Genomic DNA, 25,236 nt, shown 5'->3' with positions numbered 1-25,236 from the left:
TGTATGCCAATTGGAAATACAAACCATTTTTCTGTTGAGCTTTGTCATAATGTCCCGTGCAAGTGTGAAAAATGCCTAGTGAGGAACAGAAATTTAAAAAAAAAAAAAAAGAAAAAAGAAAAAAGAACAGTTAGTCACATAGTCACAAGACACATTAAAGGCAAAATAGATATGGCGTAGCCGGACACATTATTAATACAGTATTCTGTAGGCCAACGCTAGCACTCTGAGTTGCAAGGCACTCTGTGTACAATAGCTGTTTACTTAAAACTGCAATAAGCATTCTTTAGAAGAAAAAAATACGTATTTTTAGACTTCATCCCTCCGATCTTTGAAGCACGTGAAGAGACTTTCCCATCGCATACCTCTTGAAAAAAAAAAAATCTGCTGAAGAGAAGGCTGCATACACTGATACTTCCCCCCCCCAACTGTACTGTGCATCACAACTAGAAACCCACAGAGAGGTTTAAGGATGGTATGCCTAGGAATTCACATTAGGTTAGTTTGCCTTCTGCCCTCCCAAAATTTTGCTCCTAGACTATCTCTAATGTTAGACATACCTATTATAAACCAAAAACAAACAAAAAAATCCACCCCACTGGCAAATCTCAGTATCTCAGACTTCAATGTATGAAGGAGTAAAGAAATTTCTGTCGCAGAAAAATTCTGCAATTCTCCAGAAGCACGGAAAAGCAAGTTTTTAGGCTATGTGGAGATACCAACAATCCAAGGACAGTTCCAGAACATAAAAAAACGTAAATATTTCCCTTCTCATTGCGTTTGGAATACATCCATAGACACTCTATGCAAACAAATCACAATAAATAAATTCATTCACTTCTGATCTCAAGAATATCACAATTGCATAATTTCCCACAAGTTAAACATTTTGAAAGAAGACTAAATTTTACTTGCTGAATGCCTATACCAGCTGCATTTTTTAATGCTTTTTTCACTATTCATGTGACAATTTAAAAAAACCCAAAACACAGATAGTCAAGTCATTTGGAGTAAGCACCACATATAATGACCTAGAGGAGTTAAAATGAAATTGCAGGGCATGTCATGAAAGAGCAAGTCAACCATTTGGAGGAACTAATGAAGACAACAGGTACTTTTTATTAGGAGACTATTGCTATCCACCATTGGTATTAGCTGCCGATGTTTACACTTCCATTGTCTGCTTTAAGAATCATAATGACACTGTGAAAATCAGGTCAAGCACTATTCCAGATGCAGCACAATGCAAGCAAGCCCATTCTAACAATACTGCATAACAATCATCCTGCAATCAGAAAAAAACGTGTCTGGCATGGCATCAGTCACCATATTTTAAAGTAACAATCTATTTAGTTTCTAGTTAATTTGTTAGCTACATGATCTGAATTAAGTACGTGTTTGGAGGTCTTCTTTTAAAAGGTATCAATACACATGGGAAGTCTTTTAAGTGATTAGGTACAGGAACAACATTTAAAAACAAGTCTGCCTTCTCTGAATGAATTAATCTTAATGTAACTGCCTTTTGATATCATTTTATTTTCACGAAGTTAAGATCCTCCCTCCACCCTCCTTGAGATGACAAGAGAGATTCATGGCAAGATAGACTGGAGTTGAGCCACCTCTTCCTTCCGATTCTATTTCCTTACGCTCTCCTAACTAGGGAGCTTGTGTTTTTAGCACAAAATTTATTTACAGGAGAACAGATTGCAAGTCTACAGAGTATTATAAGCTTTCTTCCTCCTCTACCATCAGCTTATAACAGTCTATGCTGATCTTCCAGTTTAACACACAAATCCTCAGTCTCACCTGCCTAGGACATATTTAGTAGTAACCCGAAGGCTCCTTGACACAGCAGCACATTATTCTGAAAGTACGGAATCTTGAATCCAATTTCCTGCATAAAGCATTGTTCTAAAATTACACCTATTCCCTGTCCAAAAGCACTTGCAATTTAAGTAGCAAGGCACAGAAGTCTAAAGCAACCGTTTGCTACAACACTCTGTTAACACCCATTTAAAAAACAATTCCAGCATTTCTTGTGTTTTGGTAATGTCTGGATTTTACGTCAGCTCTCTAAATATATCAAGATTGGTGACACAGGAGCACACCTGGGACTTCAGGTCCCAGATCAGGACAGAAAGCCCAGGAAATCATGAAACATGCCTCCACAGTAGTAATTCAAGAAACACACCTAAGCATAACACCCATCTCTTACCTCTTCCACATTTATGCTGGACTTTGCACTTGTCTCCAAAAATTTGATTCCATAATCAATTGCTAACTGGAAGAGAGGTTAAAGTTTTTCAGTATTTTTGAAGTTCCTTTGTAAAAGGAATGTTTCACATAGGTTCATAACAGAACAGATGCTGTATGCTGCAGCAAGCTTTAAAAACAAAATCAAACAAGCTTAATTTCTGCTTTTCTCTTGTAAAAACATTAGTTACCAAACAGTTAGACAAAATATGAGAATAGGTCATACCCTCATGTAAATTCAAAACCAAGAAAGAAATTAATCGTTCATAAAAAGGACTTATTTAGGACATAGAAGAACATAAAGACAAAATCTTCATTGATATGGATTTATGGACCAGATAACTACATACAATCATCCCACAAATTGTGTCTCTAGCAACTACACTACTTTAGCTGTGTACATGATATATTATATAGTATTCTTACTTGCTTGTTTTTTCTGCAGAACAACTAAGTACTCAAGCTTTAATAACAGTATTTATGACAAGAGGAAGTAACCACCATATGGTGAACTGGATACAACACAATCAAACTATATACAGTGCTTTATATTGAGATTTAAAGTACTTCATGCTATAGCAAAGGTCAACATTCTGTACAGGTTCTTCCCCTCAAGACAATAGTACCATTAACTTTATTCAAACTTGAGGACAGTCAAGCGTTATTTAAAAACAAAAACCCCAAACCTGGCGTCCTATAATATATAAAAGTTTCTGAAACAAAAGGTTTGAGGCTCATTATCTCTCATATGCCTAAAACATACCAAATATCCAGCAGCCAAAATCCTAAGAAAAGTAGGCTTCTAAACATGGTAAGTCACGAAATCTTACCTTCTCCCCTTTTTCTTTCGAGACTTGTCTTTTTTCATTCATATCACATTTGTTACCCAGGATCATTCTTTCTACATCTGAAGAGGCATGCTGAAGAAAGAAAAAGTAATCTCTCAGAAACAAAGTACAACATTATTTAAAAGTAACTTATGTGTCAAACTCATCCACAAATGAATATTCTATTTTTAAAAAGTTATCTAATGTGAAGGCTTTACTGAGAAAGAGACTGACTTTTGAAACAGGCAATTTAATATTTAAAGAGGTTGGAATAAACACTCTTATAATTTTTCCTGATTATTATTACAGATCAAATACAGTACCATGAACTCACGCACATCCACAGGCATTTGGCTATTCTGGAAATGTAATGCTACGCACTTCAAAAGGGTGCACAGACGTCTGGGGTATTTGGTCCGATTATCATTATGATACACATTTGCATTTTTAAAATGCATTATTGATAAAAGTCTTTTTAAGTAATAATCACTTCAGCAAGCAGACTTTTCTAGCCCAGTCACTATGGGATCAAACCAAACTGGTCACTAATACAGGAATTGTGCTTAAGAGCCAAACTACTAAAGAGAAGTCCATGGATTTTATATCGGGGGGGGGGGGGGGGGGGGGAAGATTCTGTTACCTAACTACAGCTTTATTAAGACCAAATTAAAAGGTCAAAAATCTCTAATTGGACAAACACACAACACAGTAACAACTGAAATTAGACAGATCTGTCATCACCTCTGTGAAAGGTAGACACCCCAAGATCTTGCTCCTTCCCATTCCTTAGGCACACCCAATATCAGAAGAAGAACAAAGTCATATAATAAGAGCGGTTTTATAACACTTTATGCTTACTTTTTAAAACTTTTCTACCTTCGATCCCTAGACGAATGAGATAAAATTCTCCCCAATAATAACCACTGTTGCATTCACTGCACAGTCTAACTTAGGCATTTGTGTTGGCTACTACAATGAAAGTGAATAATCGCTTGATTATTATTTGTCCTAGGGAAATCCTAAGATGGAATGATTAAGTACTTTCCAAGGCACCTACCTCCTCTATGTTTCTTATCCAGTTTTTTATGTTGTCAAAAGACTTTTCGTTTGTGATGTCATACACCAGCATAATTCCCTAAATAAAATTAAGACAATCTAGTTAGATGAGCTAGCACTATTGGTTGACTTTTGATGTATGCTGTTGGTTTGTTTATACTTCCAAGAAATTCAACATACAACTTATGCACCTATAGTCCTTTCTCAAAGTATTATGCCATTGCTGAGAATTTATCCAAAAAATTACTATTTAACATCTTTTGCCACTGTTAGAGGTCAAACACACCACCTATATGAAGTTTAGAACTATTAGCCTGTTGTCAGGAAAAGTTCAGAAATTCTACTACAACAGCAACCAGCACTCTATTGTTAAAGTCAACTTTAGAAGCAGCAGCTTCAAGCAGTCAAAGATGACAAAGCTGTGAGATCCAATCTGCAGGGGCCAGTGTATACTTACAGCCAAGCTGCCACTAGGTGCTCTCCCAGAAGCTTTAGCCCTTTCAGACAGGTATGTACGTATACTAGTGTGGGCTCTCAACCGTTAGGAAAACATGGGAAGCCACACAACAGCTGCATTAAGGACAGATTGCCAGGTTCACCTCTATTCCCTACTGCCTTTCCCATCATTCCTCACAGAACAAAGAAAAGTCCTTGGCCATGGACTGGGAGGTGGGAAGAAGATCATGTCGCTGCCAAAACCTTTTTAAGTACTAGAAAGCTATAACACAGAGCCACAATTATTAACGTGTACTCCGTAGCAGTGGAGTTATTTGGACCCACAGCCTGAATGGAGCCTATGAATGGAACAGATGTGTTCCTACAAGGCAATAAAAACATGTAGTAGCAGCATAGCCACTCATCAGCAAGGTGAAACTACAGTGTCCCAACATAAAGTATCTCAAAGTATCTTCATTGAGAACCATTACAAGCAGATGTGCCACAAAGAATACAGGCTCTAAGTCAGTTATTTGACTTCCAAGTCATTCTTAATGGAGCAAAAAGGAACAGTAGCTTCTGTAGTAGAAGTTTTCTAGTAGAAATACAGTCACCTACAAAATGCAGAATGCCGATTTTGGATTCTCTGACTGAAGGAAAATCAATTTGGTAAAATATACTTCTTTTAATATTAAAATGATTCATTACTTATTTTTCAAACATTTTAAAGGGGTTGATCGCATTAAAAAAAACTTGTCTGATTAAAGCTTGTCAACTTAGCTTCTCATTATCTGCAGAACTTTTAATTATATTAAAGACAATAGGACATAAAGTTTCATCACAAAACCAGGACTAGACAAAGTACCAGCAGGTTTAAAAAAACTAAAGACAAAAAACACAAAACAAAAACACCCCAACCAAACCACAAACTTTATTCTCTGCATCTAAAGCCACAATTATCCAATCCTCCATTTGAAGACTTACATGATATAACCTTAAGAACAGCAAACCAGTTACACTAGTTGTGCCTATTTTTTTTTTAGGCAAGAGCACTCACCATGGCTCCTCTGTAGTAAGCTGTTGTGATTGTGCGGAATCTCTCCTGGCCTGCTGTATCCCTAAAATTCAGTGAAAACAAGTATTTGTTGGAGGTGATCTTTATACTCTTCTGTACTTGGAGATGTCTTTTTAAACAGCAATGTACTGATACTTACTCATTACGAAAAGATACCATTTAGAAGCTGTTTGCAAAAGTTTCTTCAGCCCTCAACATCCTCCTTGCTCCTGAGCTATCCTACTTACTCATCAGTTATAGCAGCACCATAAATATGGCACAAAAGCATTTAAATTTTCATGCAAGCAATAAAACTCAGCACTACACAGCCTTCCCTAGAATAATTAAAAAACAGCAGCTCTGATGCATCAGAGTCCTGCATTAAACAAAAATTTAAGCAGGCAGCAGTAAAATATTTTATGAAGTGTATTTGCACATAGTTAGCTATTAAAATCAGCCACTATACCTTAGTGTGCTGATATTTTATCCTAGATGACTTCAAAGCAGTATCTGTCTGTGAGTGAACACAAGGACCAAAGTGTTTGGCTACTAGTCACACCTGGGGGAGCTGAACCCTGAAGGCCTGACAAAACCCAGCTTTTTGACTTACATTACAGACAGAAAATTTCTACCAACCACTTGTGGCACTTCACTTCCTTAATCACAAGAATTCTGGCTCACATGCAAGTATCACAACTATCTTTGCAAGAACTTGAGAAATCAGCAAGAGCCCTATATTTACCAGTAGCATTTTAAGAGTTTGGCATGTGTAATAATGCTACTCCAAAAATACTCATCTGCTGCTACCAGGAGGCTCAGTCTCTACCAACCCACCATGCAAAGAACAGGAGCATTATCACTCACCTGTCCCTCTGTGAGTACAACCAGGTATCAAAGTATCAGAGGAGATTACATTTTATTAGGTTGCATATTTTAGTTTACAGCTATGGAATTAATACTTCTTTTCCACTTGGAACAGCTAAAAGCACATTTAAGAGGACAGCTTTTGATAAAATGGGAAGTTGCTGTAACATTCGCATGTGAACAGGCTATTTCCTGTGCTGCTGAAGCAGAACCACTCCAAAGCAAGCTAGACAAAAGCATAAACCTTATGGACAGTCAATGAATAAAAGGTATGAAAATTCTGGTAGACTCAGGCTCAAAAGCTATTAAGTGTTCCTGTTCAAAGAGTAATTCAGTACTCACTGAAAACCTGAATTACTTTGGAATACTTACCATATTTGTAGCTTGATTTTCTTTCCATCTAATTCTATTGTTCTGATCTTGAAGTCAATTCCTGCCAGAGAGAGAGATACTTTAAGTTTTGCAATAAATGAAAAGGAGATGTTCAGTTTTTGGTAAGCGTAAACTTAGGCAAAAGAATTATCCTGAAGTTGCCATTTCTTCCAAACACTAGGAAGTGCTGAGGATGCACAGAGGTTTTCAGCTGCACCCAACATGTCAAGGATAAATTATTCTGCACAATGAAAATAGACCGAACTCAGACTCACTACTAGAGATAGTCAAGATTATGAGAGGGAGATTTTATCTCAAAATTCTTTCATTTTACATCTATAAGGTGACTAGTTTGAATGTATATTTTTCTCAACTTTTGACTAGCCTCTGCAGTTCAAGTCAATTCCCTAGAACCTCTCCTGGATCTGAGGAAAAAAATACATACTATGGCCCCTTAATTCCTTTTCAAAACTGGCATCTACTTTTGAAAAGTGATATTTAATGCAATATAATCAGACATCACAGTAAATGGCAAAGCATCACAGGATATATAAGCTACACAGATAGTTACCGAAGGTTGCTGAAGTAGTAGGAGTAACTTAGAGTTTCCAGAAAGCTCCAAGAGGTACCAAGCAAACACTTCTCTCCTTTCCCCGCCTTACACACGGTACCCATCAGTTCCGAGACTGATTTTGAAGGCAGATTTTAAGCTGGGGGGGGGGGGTGGGGGGGTGGAATTCAGAAGGGCTAAATAATGTCTTTTAAGGTTTCAAGGGATCAAATGGATCTATGTATCAAAGCCAAGATTTCCAAACAGACTAGCCTTTACCCCAGACTACTTTAACTTTCACGTCTCTAAACCTATACTATAGCACAGCTCAAATTGAGACTGCCCAAGTCCCACTACATGACTGCCAGATTTTTGAATCCCAGGACAGCCACCCCCATGTACTTCCCAACTAATCTGTTTTGAAACTAATGGCCCATTTTACCTTCAGTGAATCTGAAATAGTTACTTGATATCTAGTCACAGTTTATAAAAGATTTGGGGGGGATGGGGTAGGTTATTTTATTTATCTTCTTCTTTCTTCAAACGTAATTTAAGGGACAATTATCAAGAGCATCTTAATTGGGAAAATGCTGTTTCTAGCTTTAAGAATTCATCCATCACTTAAACAGGAAGCTAAGGGATTTTTTCAATATACTACAGTAGTATTTGAATATGAAAAATGGACATTCATTAACTATTCGACTTTCATTCTTCTTGCATGTGATATTAATATTTTAATATACTGAAAATACCAAGTTTCAGCCACTTAATCTTGACGTGCTATGGATACGTAGCTTAGCCCATTAGTTAGAATACAAATTATGAGCAGAAATATCATGTCAGCACTTTTAACAGCATATGAAATTAATTGCATTCATTTAAAATGCTATGAATACTGTTACAATTACAGATTCCCAAGATTCACTAGTAGATTTACAAACAAAAAGATATTTTCATTAATTCACATTCTTCTAAAAATGACATAAGAATGATGTGTACTTTAAAAAAATCCTTATTATATGTAACAGAAGTTTGGCAAGTGCTTCCATTTTAGATTTGGTAAGATTTTGTGTTACCCTTGGAAGAGACTTTTCTCTTAACTAGGTGCAACAACTGCTGAAATCACAGGTAATTGTATTCAGGTCTGAAAATAAATTATCTTTTTTCTCTGAATAGATTTTGTTTTGGCCTCAAAGGTTATAAAGCACAGATTTTTCTGGAAAGGGTGTTGCATCATGGGCAACAGCAAATTAAATCAGTTTTAAAAGCTCCTTTATGTCTAGGCTTAAAGTCTTAGAATTAAGTATAACAACTACCAGGAAAAGTAGGTTCAGTTACTACTATGGTTTAAAGATAATTCTGCATGTACTGTCCACTACTGAAGCTAAGACTTGTCAGCATAAACAGTGAAAGGCTCCTGTAGGGACAGTTTTCTGAGAAAGCAAGCTTACGCTGCAGTTAGGTATCTATGTGCACCAAACCATGCCTTGCACAGACTGGTTTCTTCTGGTTAGTCATTTCCCTTGCAGCACCAAAAATGATTTATACAACCGTTCCTTTGATTGCTTCTAAAACTCAGAATCTGCACAAAAAAAAGAAATATCTTCTCAGAGCTTAAGATTTCTAGTAAGAACTTCACCTATTCTCAAATAAAGATGAACTGCAAAACTAAACAAAGACTATAAAGGGAGAAGGCCATAAATACCTCTGTTATGATACTAAGAAGTTTAAGAATTGCAACTGCAAGTTTTTAAAGGCTAAAATGAACTAGAAGCTGGTGTTGCTTTTGTTCCTTCACTTCGGTAACAGGAAGTGGTGAGCTGCAAGCATTCGTAGAGCAAGCCTGGTGACATGTGCCACCACTTCCTGCCAAGTACACTCGCATGGCTGAGTACAAGCAACGTTTTGGTTAGCTAAATTTAAATTATGCCATGTAAAACACTACAACAACTATAGTGTTTCAAAAGTCATTATCAACAGAAAGTTTCCTTTATCTGCAAACTCTTATTTTGCACAGTCACACACTGGGATACAAAAGTTTGAAAAGATTCTTGGGCCTAAAAAAGAAGAGTCTTTCGCAAATCAGAAAGTTGGATTGTAAAGGATCACAGAGCTTTCAGTTTTAAAATACAGTGGTCAATGCTGTTCTCTCCAGTAGCAATAAAAAGCCCAGAAACATTTGGATGTCCATCTGAAGTTAAGTTTTAGAAGCTTGTAAGAAAACACAGACCCAGATTAATTGCTAGAATGCAAAAGCTAACAGGATAATTATTTTTAACTGCTAAAGTGGAGTTTCCACACAGAACTCTGACACACTACTGCCCACTCAGCAAATCAGTACATATTAGATATGGATACAAGAGCATCTAACTGCAGGAATCACAAACTTGCAGTGTGCAAGGATGAAGTCCAAGTTGAGACTCAAACTATGCATTGGTTAGGACCGGAATTGTTTGCATTTCCCTTAGAGCATGGGGTAAAAGTAGCTGAGGGCTTATTGTTCCTCAAAATCCTTTTCAAAGCCTTGTTAACTATAGGCCAGGGATGCATCCTCTCTCCTCACTTTACTGAGGGTATTTTCTCCCATAGTTTCCAACAAAACTCTGTCAAAGAATATGCTGAGCAGAGAAATCGGCACACTAAGAAAAAGTCAGTGTCATTACTGCCACACAGAAAGACATAAAAAAACGTGAGAGCTGCATGTTGCCATATTTACCTTGTATTGCTATGCAAAGCTAATAAAAATCACCAGCTAGGGTGCACCACTGTCCAACACCACGCAGTGGAGTATGACAGGCCTCACCTTGGCCTCCTTTAGTTCAAGCCAACAAGTTATGTCCATTTCATACAACCAACGCTCTTCTGCCACCACTACCTCTTCTCCCACCACTCCGCTCCCTAGTTACACCTTCCTTCTTATTCCAGTCAACCTAGTCAGATTTTACGCATAATTAAGATGTAATGCAATCATTTACAACACATTGGGAAATATTCCAAAGAGCTACATTACAATACTAAATACACAGGACTGCCCAGCAGTACATATGGAGAAGTTCTTCTTCCAGCTTTAGTACCAATCGTTTCCTACTATGAACGTTACCAAAACTAGACTGACGCAATTCTTACAGGAATGTAAGGACAGATTGAGCAGTGATGCTGAAAGTTCATTTTGCTACTTTAGTTTTCAGAACAGTAGCTTACTCTCAAGGCATCACTGTTACCCTTTTGTTCTCTCCTCATCCATGACTTTAACCCTGTAGTCCCTAGAGCTAGTATCTCAGGGTTTTCGGCACTACAGAATCAGTTTCAGCTAGGTCTCCACTACATCTTTTCCCTACACAGTACCACTCTTTGGACACAGATTGTCTTGTTTCTTCTTCTAAACAAAATTTCTATTGCAGAAAATGCTACAGCACAAAGAAACCAAAGAAATCGAACCAAAGTATTCTGGATGGAACAAGTGAACTGTTAGAACAGCACCAACAAATACTTCCTGAAAGTAAAGGTTTCTCCCGTCTTCAGTCTGCTTAGGAAGCAAGTACTGGAAGGGCCATGTTCTTGAATAGTATAAGTAGTGAAACACAGACAGAAAAGAAACACATACAGATCAATATAAGAATAAAAAAATAATAAAAAACCCACTTAGTAGCCTCTATCAATCAAGTATCAGAATTCTTAATATTTACCTGTATTACACAGTTAACCGGTATTTTAAGTTAGTTTTTCATGTGGCTAAACATCAGTTTGCAGCAACTGGACCTTACATGTGAGAAAGCTATATGATGTGATGGCATTTCCTGTTGACTTTAACTCAACTCGATTTAATAGGTTTCCCATTTCACTAAGTCCACAGAGTCTGTATATTTAATAACATTTTTTCTGGTACAGGTGAAGCAAGAAATCAGCCAGGAAATCAACCCCTTTCAGGATGTAAATAAATGTCATTCTCTAACAGTGTACACTATTACACTAGCCCGTACACCTGCCACAGTAGAGTATTTCTCCACCTCTGGCAAAGCAATACTTCATTAAAAAAAAAGTTAGCACTCAATGTACTAGCATTTTAAATGGTTTAGGTGGTTTTTGTTTTGTTCTTTCTTTATATATACAAGCCAAGGGAGTTTTTAAAAGTGATTATACACCAAAAATTAGCAAAGAAGCTGTGAAAAAAAAGAACAGCCAATTTGCTTGGTAGAAGGAGTCTCATTTTAGTCTCATTCTATCGAAGAACGTGGAAAATGCACCACAGTATCAGATCTTGTTTATTAAGCTAAAAATTAAGAGGTCTGTTTTGCATGACCTGCACATAGTAAAAAACACTACCCTCTTTAAAGACGTTATCTTCCTTCTTACCTAACTCTTACCTTACTCTTTTGAAGTAAGAATGGAAGAAGTAAAATTAAATGGAAACGAAAGATTTTTCCAGTGGGATTCCCTGATAAGCAGAAACTTTGTGGCACATCACTACTGTAGTTCACAATAAAAAGGAATTCATTACAAGACAAAGAAAGGTGTCACAGTACAAAGTCTTATTACCCTTTCTGAGCAATACAGCACCAGAACAACTGGAATTTATACATCAACTTTCAAGCTAGGCTTGCTCCAACTTCACAGCATTGGTCCTTCCTATCCTACCGTGTTTATATGTGGGGTTTTGAGGGCTTTGATTTTTTTTTCAATGGGCAGAGCTAGAGACGGAGAAAAGTTTACAACCCTTCAGGAGTTTTCAAGATGTACAGAAGGAAGGGTAAACGTTTTCCTGCAGTCACTCAGAGTTAAGACTGAATTAAAAGCAACCCAGAAATGAGAAAGCAGATTTGTAACCTACCTTCAAAAAAAGGAGTTAAGAAGAGGCTCATGACTGAAAAACCAACATGCTTCACCTTCAGTTTGTTGAATTATGGGAGAGAATTTCTTGAAAAATACTTCTTCCTATAAGCTTTGTTTCTTGTGAACAGCAAGTAACTAAATTGCATAGACGAACATCAGAACTAGTAAGCAGAAGTACTTCTATGGCACAGCTGTAGCAGCTGGTATTGTTCTGATGATTCTCCAAAGGAGGGGTTTGAATTTGAGGGAGCCATCACAAGCCTCTAATCTCCAAGATACTGCAGCAGTACATGTTTCAGACCATGCTTTTCATTACATTTTGAAGAGTTGCAAGCGATCGGTACTGAAGGACACCGAAGCACTCATTTACACACCTTGCTCACTGTAAAATGACGGACATGCAGACAGATACCAGCACTGATCACACACAAAAGCTTTATGTGGACACACATCAACAGAGCTGAAGAGTTTCAACATCTTCCATGCAGATTCCAAGCACAGACAGACCCACAGGACAATACACTTTCGGAAACTTGTTTGTTTCCATATGCATCCAACAGCTGAGAGACAACAAATTGTTCCCATAGATTCTCCCCACGAGCTTACCCGGGGATTACCATTATTTTGTTCTCAGCAGTAGGTATTGCAGGGTTTGGATTAATTATACAACTTTTTTTTTTTTTTTAATGGTGTTTTTAAGGGAATAGTTTCTTGCACTACATCAGTATACTGTCTCAATCTATGAAGGTAGATAAATGAAGCCTCAGAAAGTTGCTTTTATAATAGATCTTTCTTGAAGGATTTCTGTAAGCATAAGAAATGACCAAGTAAGAAAGAAAATCAGTGTAAAAGGCAGGGTGGGGAACACTTGCAACACACCAGCGTGTCATACAGACTCATGCAGAACAAAGTCTAATCGTTTTGAACTTGAACGTTTGGCTTTAGTCCCTAGCAACATCTGCAAGGCATTTTCAGATGATCTCAGCAATGACTTGTATCACTATGTAAATTAAAGACGCAGTAGTCTTTTATTGCAATCATTCAAAAATACAGCAGATTAACATGAAGCAACACACCAGGGTGAAGGTCAACATTTTTTAGAAGTTGTAAGAGAAATTTATTTTATAATTATTCACAGGTGCAACCAGTTTTATTCATCCTTTCACAACCTAAAAGGACAAAGATGTATTCTATTCCTTCCAGACAGCAGCTAGGAATCCACAAAACACTACTAAGTTTAGAGTGGGCTGAATGTGCTCCTTCAGGTTAACTGGCCTTTCTTCACCTTACTGTTCACCATACAAAGAATCTAACACCAGCATCCTACACAATGATACAGAGCAGTGTCTTGCACTTTGAAAGATATTTAAACTTAAAGAATCTTACAGTATTAACACACTACACTGGCAAAATATCTACAAACGGCTAAAGTAAGCAAAGCAAAAAAGAATGCAGATACTCTACATGTATATATAACATAAGGCAGTTTACTGGACCTTGAAACTTACTACCAATGCTCATAATGTGAAGCAAAGTGCTGCTTCCTTCAGCATGTGTCTCCAGCTACAGCACAGCTACCAGTCTACGCTTTCTTTCTTAAGATAAACTACTTCCTATTTTAAAGAGAGCCAGGGATTCAGAATACAACTTATAATAATCAGATTTAGAATAACCTACATTTTGAAACATTCAGGTTTGACAGCTCAATAACCTATAGTGTAATCTGATTATCATACTAAGATCTGAATCCAGTGCTCTTCAGCCACTTGTTCATAACAGTGCTCCTGTAAATTCTGCCACAACCGTGCACTGCCTCGCTTCAGTGCGAACACCAGCAGATCCTGCAAAGTCAAATTCTCTTTTTAGCATTTTGAATTCAGAATTTACAGATTGCTTTGAGCAGCCTTTGAACAGCCTGATTTTAAATACCAAAAACATTCTATACAAATTTGAAGACTATAAAACAACACAATAATAGAAACTTATTACTGTTTGACATGAGTAAAATTACCAACTGTTACAACAGCCCAACTTTAAAAGGGCTGGGTTGCTGAAGAATGTCTTTAAGAATTCACAACCTAGGTAGTACAGCTCTACAAAAGTGCACAGAAATTAACCTGTATCTACCTCTTGCTCTGTTTTGAATGTAAACCAAGCTACACTTGGGAACTCAATTTCATCTAAAATAATTTTGAAAAAGATAAAAATTGCACTACTGATACAGACTGCAAAGTTTGTTTATTTTAAGGATTATTTATAGACTGTCTCCAAGAGGAATGCACTAACTTAACTGCTTTGAGAACATACTCCTTTCAAGCCAGCATGCAACTGGAGAGCAGCAAACATTAAAAATCAGCCAACAGGCTTGAGTTGAAGCTACAGTTGCACAGCTAGCTGAAACCAGGGTAGGTGCTGCCACTGAAGAGTCACAACCAAATCCTTTTTTTCTTTTGATCAGGTCAGTTTTCATCTGGGCAAGCTTCATAATTCAGCTTACCCTTATCGGTAATAACAGCTGATGGCATAACTTGGAGAACAGGAACATATTGTCACAGCTCTCCTCCTCTGAGTAGCAAACCACAGACTTTGTTGAACCAATCACCAAATTAAATCCCTAGTTAATACAAACCAAAGGGTAGGCCACAGGTAGCTTGCAAGCAGCTCCAGTGTGGCTCATTCACCAGGATATCACTTGACCAGCTGCAGCTCTATGCAAAACCAGGAATTATTCTGAATTTCACACTCCAACTATGGCTAGAAATGGAACAGAAATGGCTGCAGCGATCTCCCAAGGACCCAGCCCCATACTCACTTCACCTGTAATGCAGCAATGGGAGATTTGTGCATCTGTCACCTACTCCAAAGCTCTTCTTTCACTCAAGTCTCCGGGATGTGCAGCATATGACTTTCTACTGCACAAGAACCAAAATTTTGACACACGTTTTACTGGGTAAGAACACTTGGTTTTCCCATGTAGAAGATGGCTTAGGAATACAAATATTCTATTATTCTTTCAGAAGCCCAGTGCTTAATATGAGATGACATGTGATCAGTCCTTATCAAAAGTATCATTTAATAGGTAAGACGAAAAAATTTGAAAGTAGAACCCCCCAGAACAGGAAAAGATGATCCTGAATCTCCTGCCTGTAAATCAGCTATGTCTGTAGATGCAGAAGACATGGAAAATGCTGTCTTTAACCAATATAACTAACTGAATATTGCTGTCACAGAGAAGGAGGGAAGAAGGGGGGGGGGGAAGCTCACTTAATCAAACAGTTAGTATTTTAGGCATCCATGAGATCACAAAAATGCCTTACTAAAAAAAAAAAAAAAAAAAAAAAAAAAAGAAACAAACCCTATGTAACAAATAAATCACAGTGACAATATAATAAAGTTCACTGTTCACTGTTCATATACCATAATTCATTTGTGATGATAAGAACAGGCCAAAAAGGTTAGATTTGGTTTTGTTCAGTAATTTTAGTCCAGTTGAACCTCTCTGTCCAGTAAGAAATGGAAATGACGCTTCTTTTTTAAAAAGCCTCTTAAAGTTTCAGGGCTCCCATTTGATCTGGATGTCTATACTGAACTGGTTATTCAGAGAGAAGAAATAAAGACTTTTGGGGCCATATCATTGCCTGTTTACAACAGAAGAGCTGCTACGTGAAAAGCAGGCATAGAAGTGTCCCAGGATTCACAAAACAAAGGAAGAATTGATAAGTCATTGATCACTTAAGAGATAAAAAAACCCCTGCATGGTATGAACAATGCACTTTGTATCCTCTATTCCAGCAGTACCTACGATAGGTACTGCATAAATATCCCGTCAGCTGCAGATTTAAGACAGGTATGGAAGGCTTGATGGGAGCAGTTAGTAGGTACAGTTAAATACTGCTGTAGCCCAACAACTTGGACTGCCAAGCACCTCCTTGAGAGATTTAGAGCTATCAAGATAGGGACAGAGGCAGAGGAAAAAAAGGTTGAATTGGATAACATTAGACAGAGCAGGCATAAATCATGCATGACCACTATAAAGAAGTTATTAAGAGATATAAGCACTGATTAAATTTTTGAAAGTTTTATAGGAATGCAGGAATACCCCACTCATTAAACAGATGAGACTTCAGAAGGCACAGACCTGCTAAAACTGGAAGGAAAAGTACCTAGAATATGAGTATTACCAGCAACACAACAGACATAAGAACTCAAAAAAAAACCCAACCAACAACAAAACCCAAAACCCACACGTCAACAGTGGTAGTAAGACAGTTCTTAGCTTTGAAACTGATACTTTGGCCAAAAGGATCTTGATTATCTATGGAGATCAAAATGTCTCATCCAGTAAGAATTATCTTTGTTAAAATAAATCATCTAATCTAGGAATTTCAGCTAGAGTCTGAAATACGGTCATGTTTTAGAAGCAAGTGTGTAAAGTACCTAGTGAGGCAGCAAAGTCAGGTCAAAAGTCAAAGCAGAAGGTTTAAAGTTACTGAAGTTATTTTTAAAGATGGCACTCTCAACAGATTTTTCAGAACATCATTTTTATTGGAGGATTTTTTAAACTCATGTTTTTACATGGGGGTAAGCATGTGGCGGTTTTTTGTTTGTCCGGGAAGCAAAGGATGTGAGGGATGAAGAGCTGCTTTATTTAACTTCTTACGTGAATGACAAAATAAGCCTTTTCTGAAAGACACTGCCTACATTAACAGGCAAAACCTCATTAACAAACTTATTAACAAAGGCCATATTTGCCTTTCTGGCACATAACAGTTTTCTTTTCCTACATTATGCAAAGCTGTTTTAAAGGCCACTTCATCTCCTTTTCCTGTATTGCATATTCGAAGTACTTCTCTCTAGTCACTTCTAAGCCAGAGCAGTTACTCTGATTTACTGTATCTTCCTCCTTCCTTCCATGCCTGGGTTGACACACATCCCTTACTTCATCCTTAATCCCATCAGAAGTCACACCATACAGACAAGGTATTTTGTTTCAGTAAAGAGAAGCTATTTCTCCCTGGCAGATGAAAGAAAAGAAGATTTTGTTGGGGGCGTGGGCAGGGAGCAGTGTATGTGTTCCCTGGCTAGCAGCCGCTTTAGCTTTGCTCAATTTCTTAAACTCAACCTGTTCTTCCCAAGTTCTAGATTTTGTGTCAGACTCCTATTAGTGACCAGTCTGATTTACATGTACATAGGTGCTGCCACGCATATGCCACTGACATTCACTGACATCCATTTTTTTCTCTGGTGCCCAAAGCAGTGAAGTCTGTATGGCAGCACCAAAACTAGCACAGATCATCTTAAACTTGGTCAACGGTTTGTTCTCCCTAGCAGACGGGAAGTCTTCTGAAACATGCAGTACTTCAGCTGCCTTTAAAACTATGTACAACCTAGTAAGTGTCATAGCTCACATTTAAGAAAGCTTCCTATAAACCACAAGATTAAACTGATACTACATGCCATTATTGGTCAAAAACCCTTCAAGAGGCACTAAATTACATCCCACTGCAACCCCTGTAGGGACAGGAAGTTGCTGACTTAAGTTCTGACTTGCGGGTCTGGCAACTAAAAGCCTCTGGTCGAACTCTGTACAAGTCTTACACAGTGCCACTCCACTGAAGTTACCATCATTCATAGTTCATTCACATTAGAAAAGGATCAGATCTATTTTATACACCTACAGTCAGCTTGATGGACTGGGCACTTAAGCTGCCGTAACATTCGATTAAAGATAAAAAGCAATATAATATCCTTTGAATTACAAACACCTAATTTCTATCACAAAATATTAAATAAAACATCACAATAAATACTGTATGTATTATTCATCTCCTACTATGAATTTCAGTTAAATTCTGAAATAAGTCAGTTCAAGACATATTTCTACTAAAAGGATGTTCTATTGCAGGAGGACTAGGAAATACTTCAAAAAAAAACAAAAAAAAAAAAAAATTCCCAAAAGCTATGTGTCATCAATGCCTCTCTCAAAGCCTGTATCAATCAACACATTTTTTCCTACATTCATTCAATGTTAGACTGTGTTCTTAACTTTGCATTCAAACAAGGTCATAAAAGCAGCTTTAAACTACCCTCCTGTCACTCAAATAACCAGATAACATATACCCAAGTGACAGACCTCCCTCTGCCAATTAGGAATAGGCACAGAACAGTTAGACATCTGTCACGCTCTTTCAAAGTAACACACAGCAAGAAAGCTGCAAAAGCATTTTTAATAAAAGCCAAACAATTTTACTTATGTTGTCTTACTTATGTTGTCAGCCCGCTGCAGAATACAGTAGGGTAATACAATCTCATCAGCAGATGTAAATCAAAGTCTAAGATGTCTTCTGTTACCAGGTAGGTGTGAGTATCAAATTTAAGGTCACAAGAGACACAGCCTTTAATGCTTTTAACCTACGATGCCTCCAACTAGAACGCTTTCAGATCAACATCGAGATAACATCTTGCTGACCACCCATCACATACCTTGAAAAATTAATAATTCTTTTAGTTTCATATTTACCTCCATAATGCTGCCTGTAAAGAGTATTATGTTTACAGGGCCCCTGTAAATCCTCGACCTCCTTCTCACACTGTCCTGAAGAGATACTCAAGTCCCAGATCCTACAAACCTTGAAAATGCACTTCCATTCTGTAGATAGGAATAGTGGTGCCACCTGAGACACCTAAACTAGTCTCATCACTTCAAAGTCTTACTTACAATTCATTTATTATAGCAAACATTAATAAAATACTACTGTCAACACCTTCCTGACTCTTCCCTCCCTCTGCTCATCTATCATTGATGTGCGTTTTCTTCTACAGCTTCTACCATCTGGAGAAGCCCAAAAGAAACTGATTGAATGAAGATAGGGAATGCTGAAGCTCAATGAGAGGGTGGAAAAAAACCAACAAACCAGCAACCAATCTTCTGTCTATCACACAAGTAACCGTGGGGGAAGAAGAATAGAAATAGTCAGTGAGGCATAATTTTACTTGAGTGTATTAAAACAATTTCCATTACACATTATAGACATTGAAATTTCACTGCAGAAGGGAAGTTGATAATTTTGCTCGCCAAAGGATTTTCATCAAAGCATTCAAAGGTCAGCATACACGTGCTTGATTGCTGGAGTAGTGTCCTATTTTGCAAGATGTAGGCTAAGGAAAAGTTACTTCTGTAAAATCAACAAATTGTTTCAACTCTGAGATACAGTACTATCTTGTGTGGGCAACTTCCTGCCAAATGCTGATATCATCTTGGATTTAAAAAATAAATATGACAAATTTTGTTTCAGAGTCAGCAAGCCTTTGTACTAAGTCAGAAGTGCTATCAGCTAAAAGATAAGACTTTACACTCTCATAGAAACCAGTTTAAACAAAAAGTTGAAAGGAATGCAAAGAATAAACCTTATTATTTGGAATGATAAACCCAATCCAGTTTTAACAGACAGTGTTACTTGAACAGCAAGTTAAGATACTGAGAGACTGCTAAATTAATGCTTCTTATTCTTTTACACCACATAAACTACTAGCAAAATGCACATTAGATACTCCAAGATCAGTTTTGCTTTAGGAGCTGTTGAAGTGTGAAAATGAGCTGACTCAACTGCATTTTACTTTCCATGTAGAACTGTGCAAAAGCAGAAGTTTCCATTCAGGAAGCAAACTAAACAACATAACCTTACATAACACATTCCTGTTACAAAAAAAAAAAAAAGTTTTATCCCATGTTAACAGTGAAAAGCTGATCCTCACTAGGGACCACAGGAGTATTATGACTTGTCAATCCTTTCAGAAATTTTCCAAACAGAGCTACAGAGGCCTATATGTAAAGTTTAAAGTTGCTAAAGGCCAAGGACCTGCCTTGCCTAAAGTTGCTGAAGGCCAGTCTGTTTTCACAGAGTGAAAAACACACCACCTAGAATAACCAAAAGGATCACCTCAGAGAAAGATTGCTGGTTCACTTCTCATAATGGGTAGCAAAATTTGCTGAAGGTGTTAGCTATGCCAGGTAGCCAAGGCAAAGACCAAAAAACTCTTCTGCCAAGGGTCACCAAAAAAAAAAAAAAAAAAATCTGATAATACACATGCATGGCACTTTTATCCTACTGCTGATGCAACTGCTGGCCACAGGACACCAGGCAGGAAGACCTTACTATCTGAATCAGTACAGCCATTGTTACAGAATGACTAAAGTCTTGAGGAGAAAAGTCAAGGGACCATTTGCAAACCTCCAAATGATCTACAAGGACGTAGCCTTACAGGTATGTTTTGCATGACAGCGAAAGATAAGGGAATCTGCAAAGTACGGCACAGGTATATCATGCAAGATGACAAAGTAACTACAATTCATTATTGACTCATTTCTAGAATGTGAACATTAGGGCTAAATAGAACAAATATTCTATAATAAAGCAGTATTTCCATATCCCCCTCCTGTTTTCTTTTTTTCCTTTTGGAAAGTGTTTCCATTGCTCTGGTAACTGAAGTATTATGGTTTAACCCCAGTTCAACTACTAAACAACAACAGCAGTGGAAAATGGTAAGAAAGGTATTAGGTACTCAGACATGATGTGGGCTGTGGCAACATGTCAACAAAATTTGCTTTTATTTCTGGATGTAGCATCTAAGAAAGAAAGGAAGTTGAAACATTTAAAAGTTCAACCCCCGTGTAGTTAAGAAAAACCTTTACATACCTAAGATTAAACAATAAAATTTGATGACAACACATCTCAGGCATATGCCTTTTCAGGCTTCTACAGTTAAACCAACTCTGATCTTGTTAGGAGACAGACAGACCAGAAGAGAACTAGGGCACCACTAAGGGCACAGAACATCATGCATGCTAATTAAAATGACTGTGAATTGAACACACATTGCAAGAGCAAGTATCATCACATTGCAGAACCCACTGTTTGGAAAACGTATAAACAAAACAGCCTGGCAGCTTATACTTCATGAAGACTCAGCATATTCAATTAGGAATGCTCATCTGGAGACCTTAAAACTTCAACTGGCAGAGGGGCCTGTTCAAGAAAAGCATTGCATCCCTGTGTCTCCCTCCACACTATGGTTACCTATGCTTTATCAGTCAAAGAAAATAAATCAGAATTGTTAAAAACAGAATGGCCCCAAATTCATCAGATGTATTAATTATGATTGTTAAAGCCAACTAGTATTGAACAGCCACCATGCGCTCACAGAGAGAACGTGCACACACAGCACACCAGCACGTACGTCTTCAAGAACAGATTAGATCTACATGATTGACGTAAAAGTAATACAAGCAGTACATGAGGAGTGAAAAAGACCCAAGTATTTTTATTTAAGCATATGTCAGCACTTTATGAAGAGTTTCACTTTTCCTGCATTGTCAACTTTCCTGTTTGTAGGTTCTTTGCTAAAAAATAAAAGGGACTGGAAGAAACAAGTTATAAGAAGGAAGACGTAACTGTGAAATCACAAATACCAACTATGGAATCAGAAGTATGCCTCAATTATTAATCAGTTCGTTTAAGTTGAATAGTGTTGAAAATAAAACCCTTGTGAAAGCAAATATGAAGGAAGGAAATGAAAGCAAATCCTGTATTTACCAAGTCAAGTAAGAAAAAACAGCATCACATTCACAATCCTTGAGACTTCAAAGTGAATCAGTGAGAAAAAGAAGTATCCACGGGCTGAGCAGCTCAAGAAACATCAAGAAAAAGGTCGAAAGACTCACACATTTATGTTAGCTATCTCTTTAAAAGTATAGAGAGGTATTTCATATTTAGCACAGTACTAATGTAGGCTTTTCTTCTTAAAAAAACTCCACAGCATTTATTAATGTTTATTAAGCCTTTTATTCTACCACAGACACAGCAAAATACATTTTTAGGGAAAATGCTACTCAGGCCTTGATTTGCTGGTGCTACTGATACAGCATTTTGAAAATGGTTGCAGAGAGAAAAGCAATGTGCCATTTTAATTCTTCCTATCAATTTTTTTTTAAATGCATAAAAATCTGTTCTTACAGCATTAGAAATGCCAACCATACCTCATTTAGTCAATCGCATCTGCCCAAATAAAAATTTGTTTCTTCCCTGTGCACCACGTTCAACACAATTAAAAGTCTGAAGAGAATAATGGTATTTGGGTAACATAAAACAAGTCACACATTATTCCACCTCAACTTTAAATCAATTTCCTTGAAATAAAGAGTATACTTATTCTCTTAAGTGTTATTTTTCAAAGTCAGCATTAGTTTTGCCCTCCTAAATACTAGTAACCTCCACTGCAGTTTACCCCTTCACCCCGAAAACAGCATACTTTGTTTTAAAAGTGACCTGAACTGCAAGTACCTAACCATAAACCTCAAGTCTTGTCAGCCTTAGATTCCAACTCAGCAACACCTCAGTGAGGAACCTGGAAACTCTGATTATGTTTAGTTCTGCAGAAATTAGCTTAGGACTGACAAATCTTACAGAAATATAACCCATGGCAGTCTGTTTCAATGTATCACACCTCCTTGTCACTGAAAGAGGTCAGTTGGGATTTAGAAACCCCTTTCCATCACCAAATTTATAACCAGACTCAACTTTTGTCAAGGAGGTTCCTCCATCTAGCCACTAAGGAGCTTCCAACTCTAGTCGATTAAGAAGCTTGAACAGAACTACCCCACATCTCGAAGACGTGAGCTACATGCACAGGAATACACCCGGACATTCAGAAGAGCTGAGGAGGGTCAAACTACCTGCCGAGAGCGGTTTGGTCACTGTCACTACGCAGCTTAACAGGAGCCACGGCTAGCTTAAGCAGCCCCAGCCCTCTTCCACTTTCCGAAAATTTACATCTAAACATGAAACGACCAATAATGAAAGAGCGAGAAAAAAATGACAGGAAGATCATCCTGTCGCTCAACCAGCGCGAGGGCCTGGATTTTGCGCAGGATTCGTTACCGCTCCAGCCCCGCACACGCCATGGCTTCGGCAGCCCCGCAGAAACACCCGGCCCACGGCCACGAGAGGCGGCGGCCCCCGGACTGCGCACCGCCGCGCCCGACACAACTGTTGCTGCCGCCGGGGCCCCGCTCTCCTCCTGCGGGTCCCCGGCACCGGCCCGCCGCGCCGGGGGCGAACCCAGCCGCCGCCGGGCCCCCCCCCCCCGGCTCCGCGGGGCCGGCGGCCGCGGCACGCCTGAGCGCGGGCTGCGCTGCCGCTGCTGCTCCCCGCGCCGGGGGCTGGGGCTTCCTCCCGCACGGGGCCCGTAACCGCCGCGGGGCTCCCGCCCACTCCCACGCAGCGGCCACGCACAGGCCGCCGAGCGCGACCCCAGCCCCGGGCGGCGAGACGAGCGGTGCCCTCCCGTCCGTCCGTCCGTCCGTCCGTCCGTCCTCCTCCTCCTCCTCCTCCCCCTCTCCCGGCGGGAGGGCCCCGGCCAGGACCCCCCCCTCGCCCCCGGGATGGCGGCGGCCGGCCCCGGCCGCAGCCCCTCACCGATGGTGGAGATGAAGGTGGTGTTGAAGGCGTCCTCGCTGAAGCGGAAGAGCAGGCAGGTCTTGCCCACACCCGAGTCCCCGATCAGCAGCAGCTTGAACAGATAGTCATAGGTCTTCGCCATCTTCCCTCGGCCTCGGGCTCGCCGCCGCCGCAGGAGGGGGGCGACCGCGGGCGGGAGGAAGGGGAGGCGGGCGGCAGGCGGGGAGCGAAGCACCGCCCCGCCCGGCGCCCACTCACGGGAAGCAGCGCGGCCGCGTCACGCCGCACCGGAACCGCCGTGGGCCCGACGGGAGATGGAGGCTGCGGGCGGGCGCGGCCGCCGCCCCGGGGCCGGGTCCCGCCGCTCGGGAGGCTCCGGCAGGCGCGGCCGTGGCGCTGCGCAGCAGCCGCCCCCCCACACCCACCCCCAGCAACGCGCGGCTCCACCGAGCCGCCCCCCCCCCCCCCCCCCCCCCCCGACACTTCTCTGGGTATTTCTCTGTGAACACAGATGTCATCTTTAACGCCGAGGTTGAAAAGCCTACGCGCACTAACGCGCAAATCGTTAGCCGGGTCGAGACCCGGCGTTCTTGGTGCTCACATGGCAGCCGATGCGTGAGTTCTCCACATAGAAACGCACTCCCCCCCGATTTTAATGACATCTGGAGAACTGCTGTCACTGAGCAATCAGGTGGCCTCGTTCTACTAGGGACGGGGCTAAATTCTCTCTGGAAACTAGCTAGATTTGTAAATAATGTATTTATCTGCTCAAGTGACACCATAAATAATGGCATAATACTGCACATCACCAACAAGCACAGGTGAAATATGAGTGCACATGTGGCCTCAAATGTTCACGTGTTGCTTTGGGAGTGACGAGTAAGGAAGAAACTCTTGTTCACACAACAGAAAAATTATTTTCACACAGTCTCAAGTAGCACTAAAAACGTGGGTATTCTAGAACAACATGTGGCTATTCTAGAGCACCTCAATAAACACTTTGTCCACTTTTCCCCATCTTTTTCCACTGATAATTTTCTCAGTGTGAGGCAGCCTCATTATGCATTCACTATGCTGTGTTCCTCACAGGATGTCACAAAGCACTATAAAACCAAATAGCATTACTGAAACACCTTAAAATGACAGCAAAAAGCTATTGCTTTAATTTAATTTTAAAACTGTAGCCGTTAGACAAGCTGTAAACAGAAATCATTAACACTGTAAATCACTACAACGGTTCTCACTTCCCTCAGGAAAACAAAGGAAAAAGAGCAGTCTTCCCCAAATCGTTCCTTACGGGACTGTCATCCTGTCACCCTGCAAGGCCTGAGGCACCAGCTTCCTTCCCAGCTCCCTCCGGGCTGAAACGGCCCCTTGGCACTCACTGGCCAGGGCACCGCTCCTGCTAGCCACCCAGGGCTGGCTGCCCCGAGCAAGGCCCCCGCGAGGCCCCGAGGTCCCCCGCGATTTCTCCTTAGCTGCAAATGTTTCAATCACCCTGTGAACGGGATTTGGGGGTCACAAATGTGATTCAGCTGC

At 39.6% G+C, this 25,236-nt stretch overlaps 1 protein-coding gene across 2 annotated transcripts in view; it reads right to left on the bottom strand.

The window, feature by feature from the left end:
* RAB8B (RAB8B, member RAS oncogene family) overlaps positions 1–23,940 on the bottom strand; it is a 28,641-nt gene extending 4,701 nt beyond the window's left edge. The window contains exons 1-7 of one of the 2 annotated variants that reach the window (XM_032990398.2): positions 23,716–23,940; positions 6,862–6,922; positions 5,629–5,689; positions 4,138–4,215; positions 3,084–3,173; positions 2,216–2,281; positions 25–75 (exon numbers count right to left, since the gene is read on the bottom strand). In XM_032990398.2, the coding sequence (XP_032846289.2) occupies positions 25–75; positions 2,216–2,281; positions 3,084–3,173; positions 4,138–4,215; positions 5,629–5,689; positions 6,862–6,922; positions 23,716–23,839 (531 nt within the window). In that variant the 5' untranslated portion in view covers positions 23,840–23,940. The remainder of the gene's footprint in view (positions 1–24; positions 76–2,215; positions 2,282–3,083; positions 3,174–4,137; positions 4,216–5,628; positions 5,690–6,861; positions 6,923–23,715) is intronic. The other variant, XM_032990397.2, reaches the window with a different exon arrangement.
* Positions 23,941–25,236: the final 1,296 nt, after the last annotated feature.

This window comes from Tyto alba, unplaced genomic scaffold (genome assembly GCF_018691265.1).
Source record: "Tyto alba isolate M040663 unplaced genomic scaffold, T.alba_DEE_v4.0 Super-Scaffold_41, whole genome shotgun sequence".
NCBI classification, from domain to species: Eukaryota; Metazoa; Chordata; class Aves; order Strigiformes; family Tytonidae; genus Tyto; species Tyto alba.
This window is presented reverse-complemented; position numbering and strand designations above follow the sequence as displayed.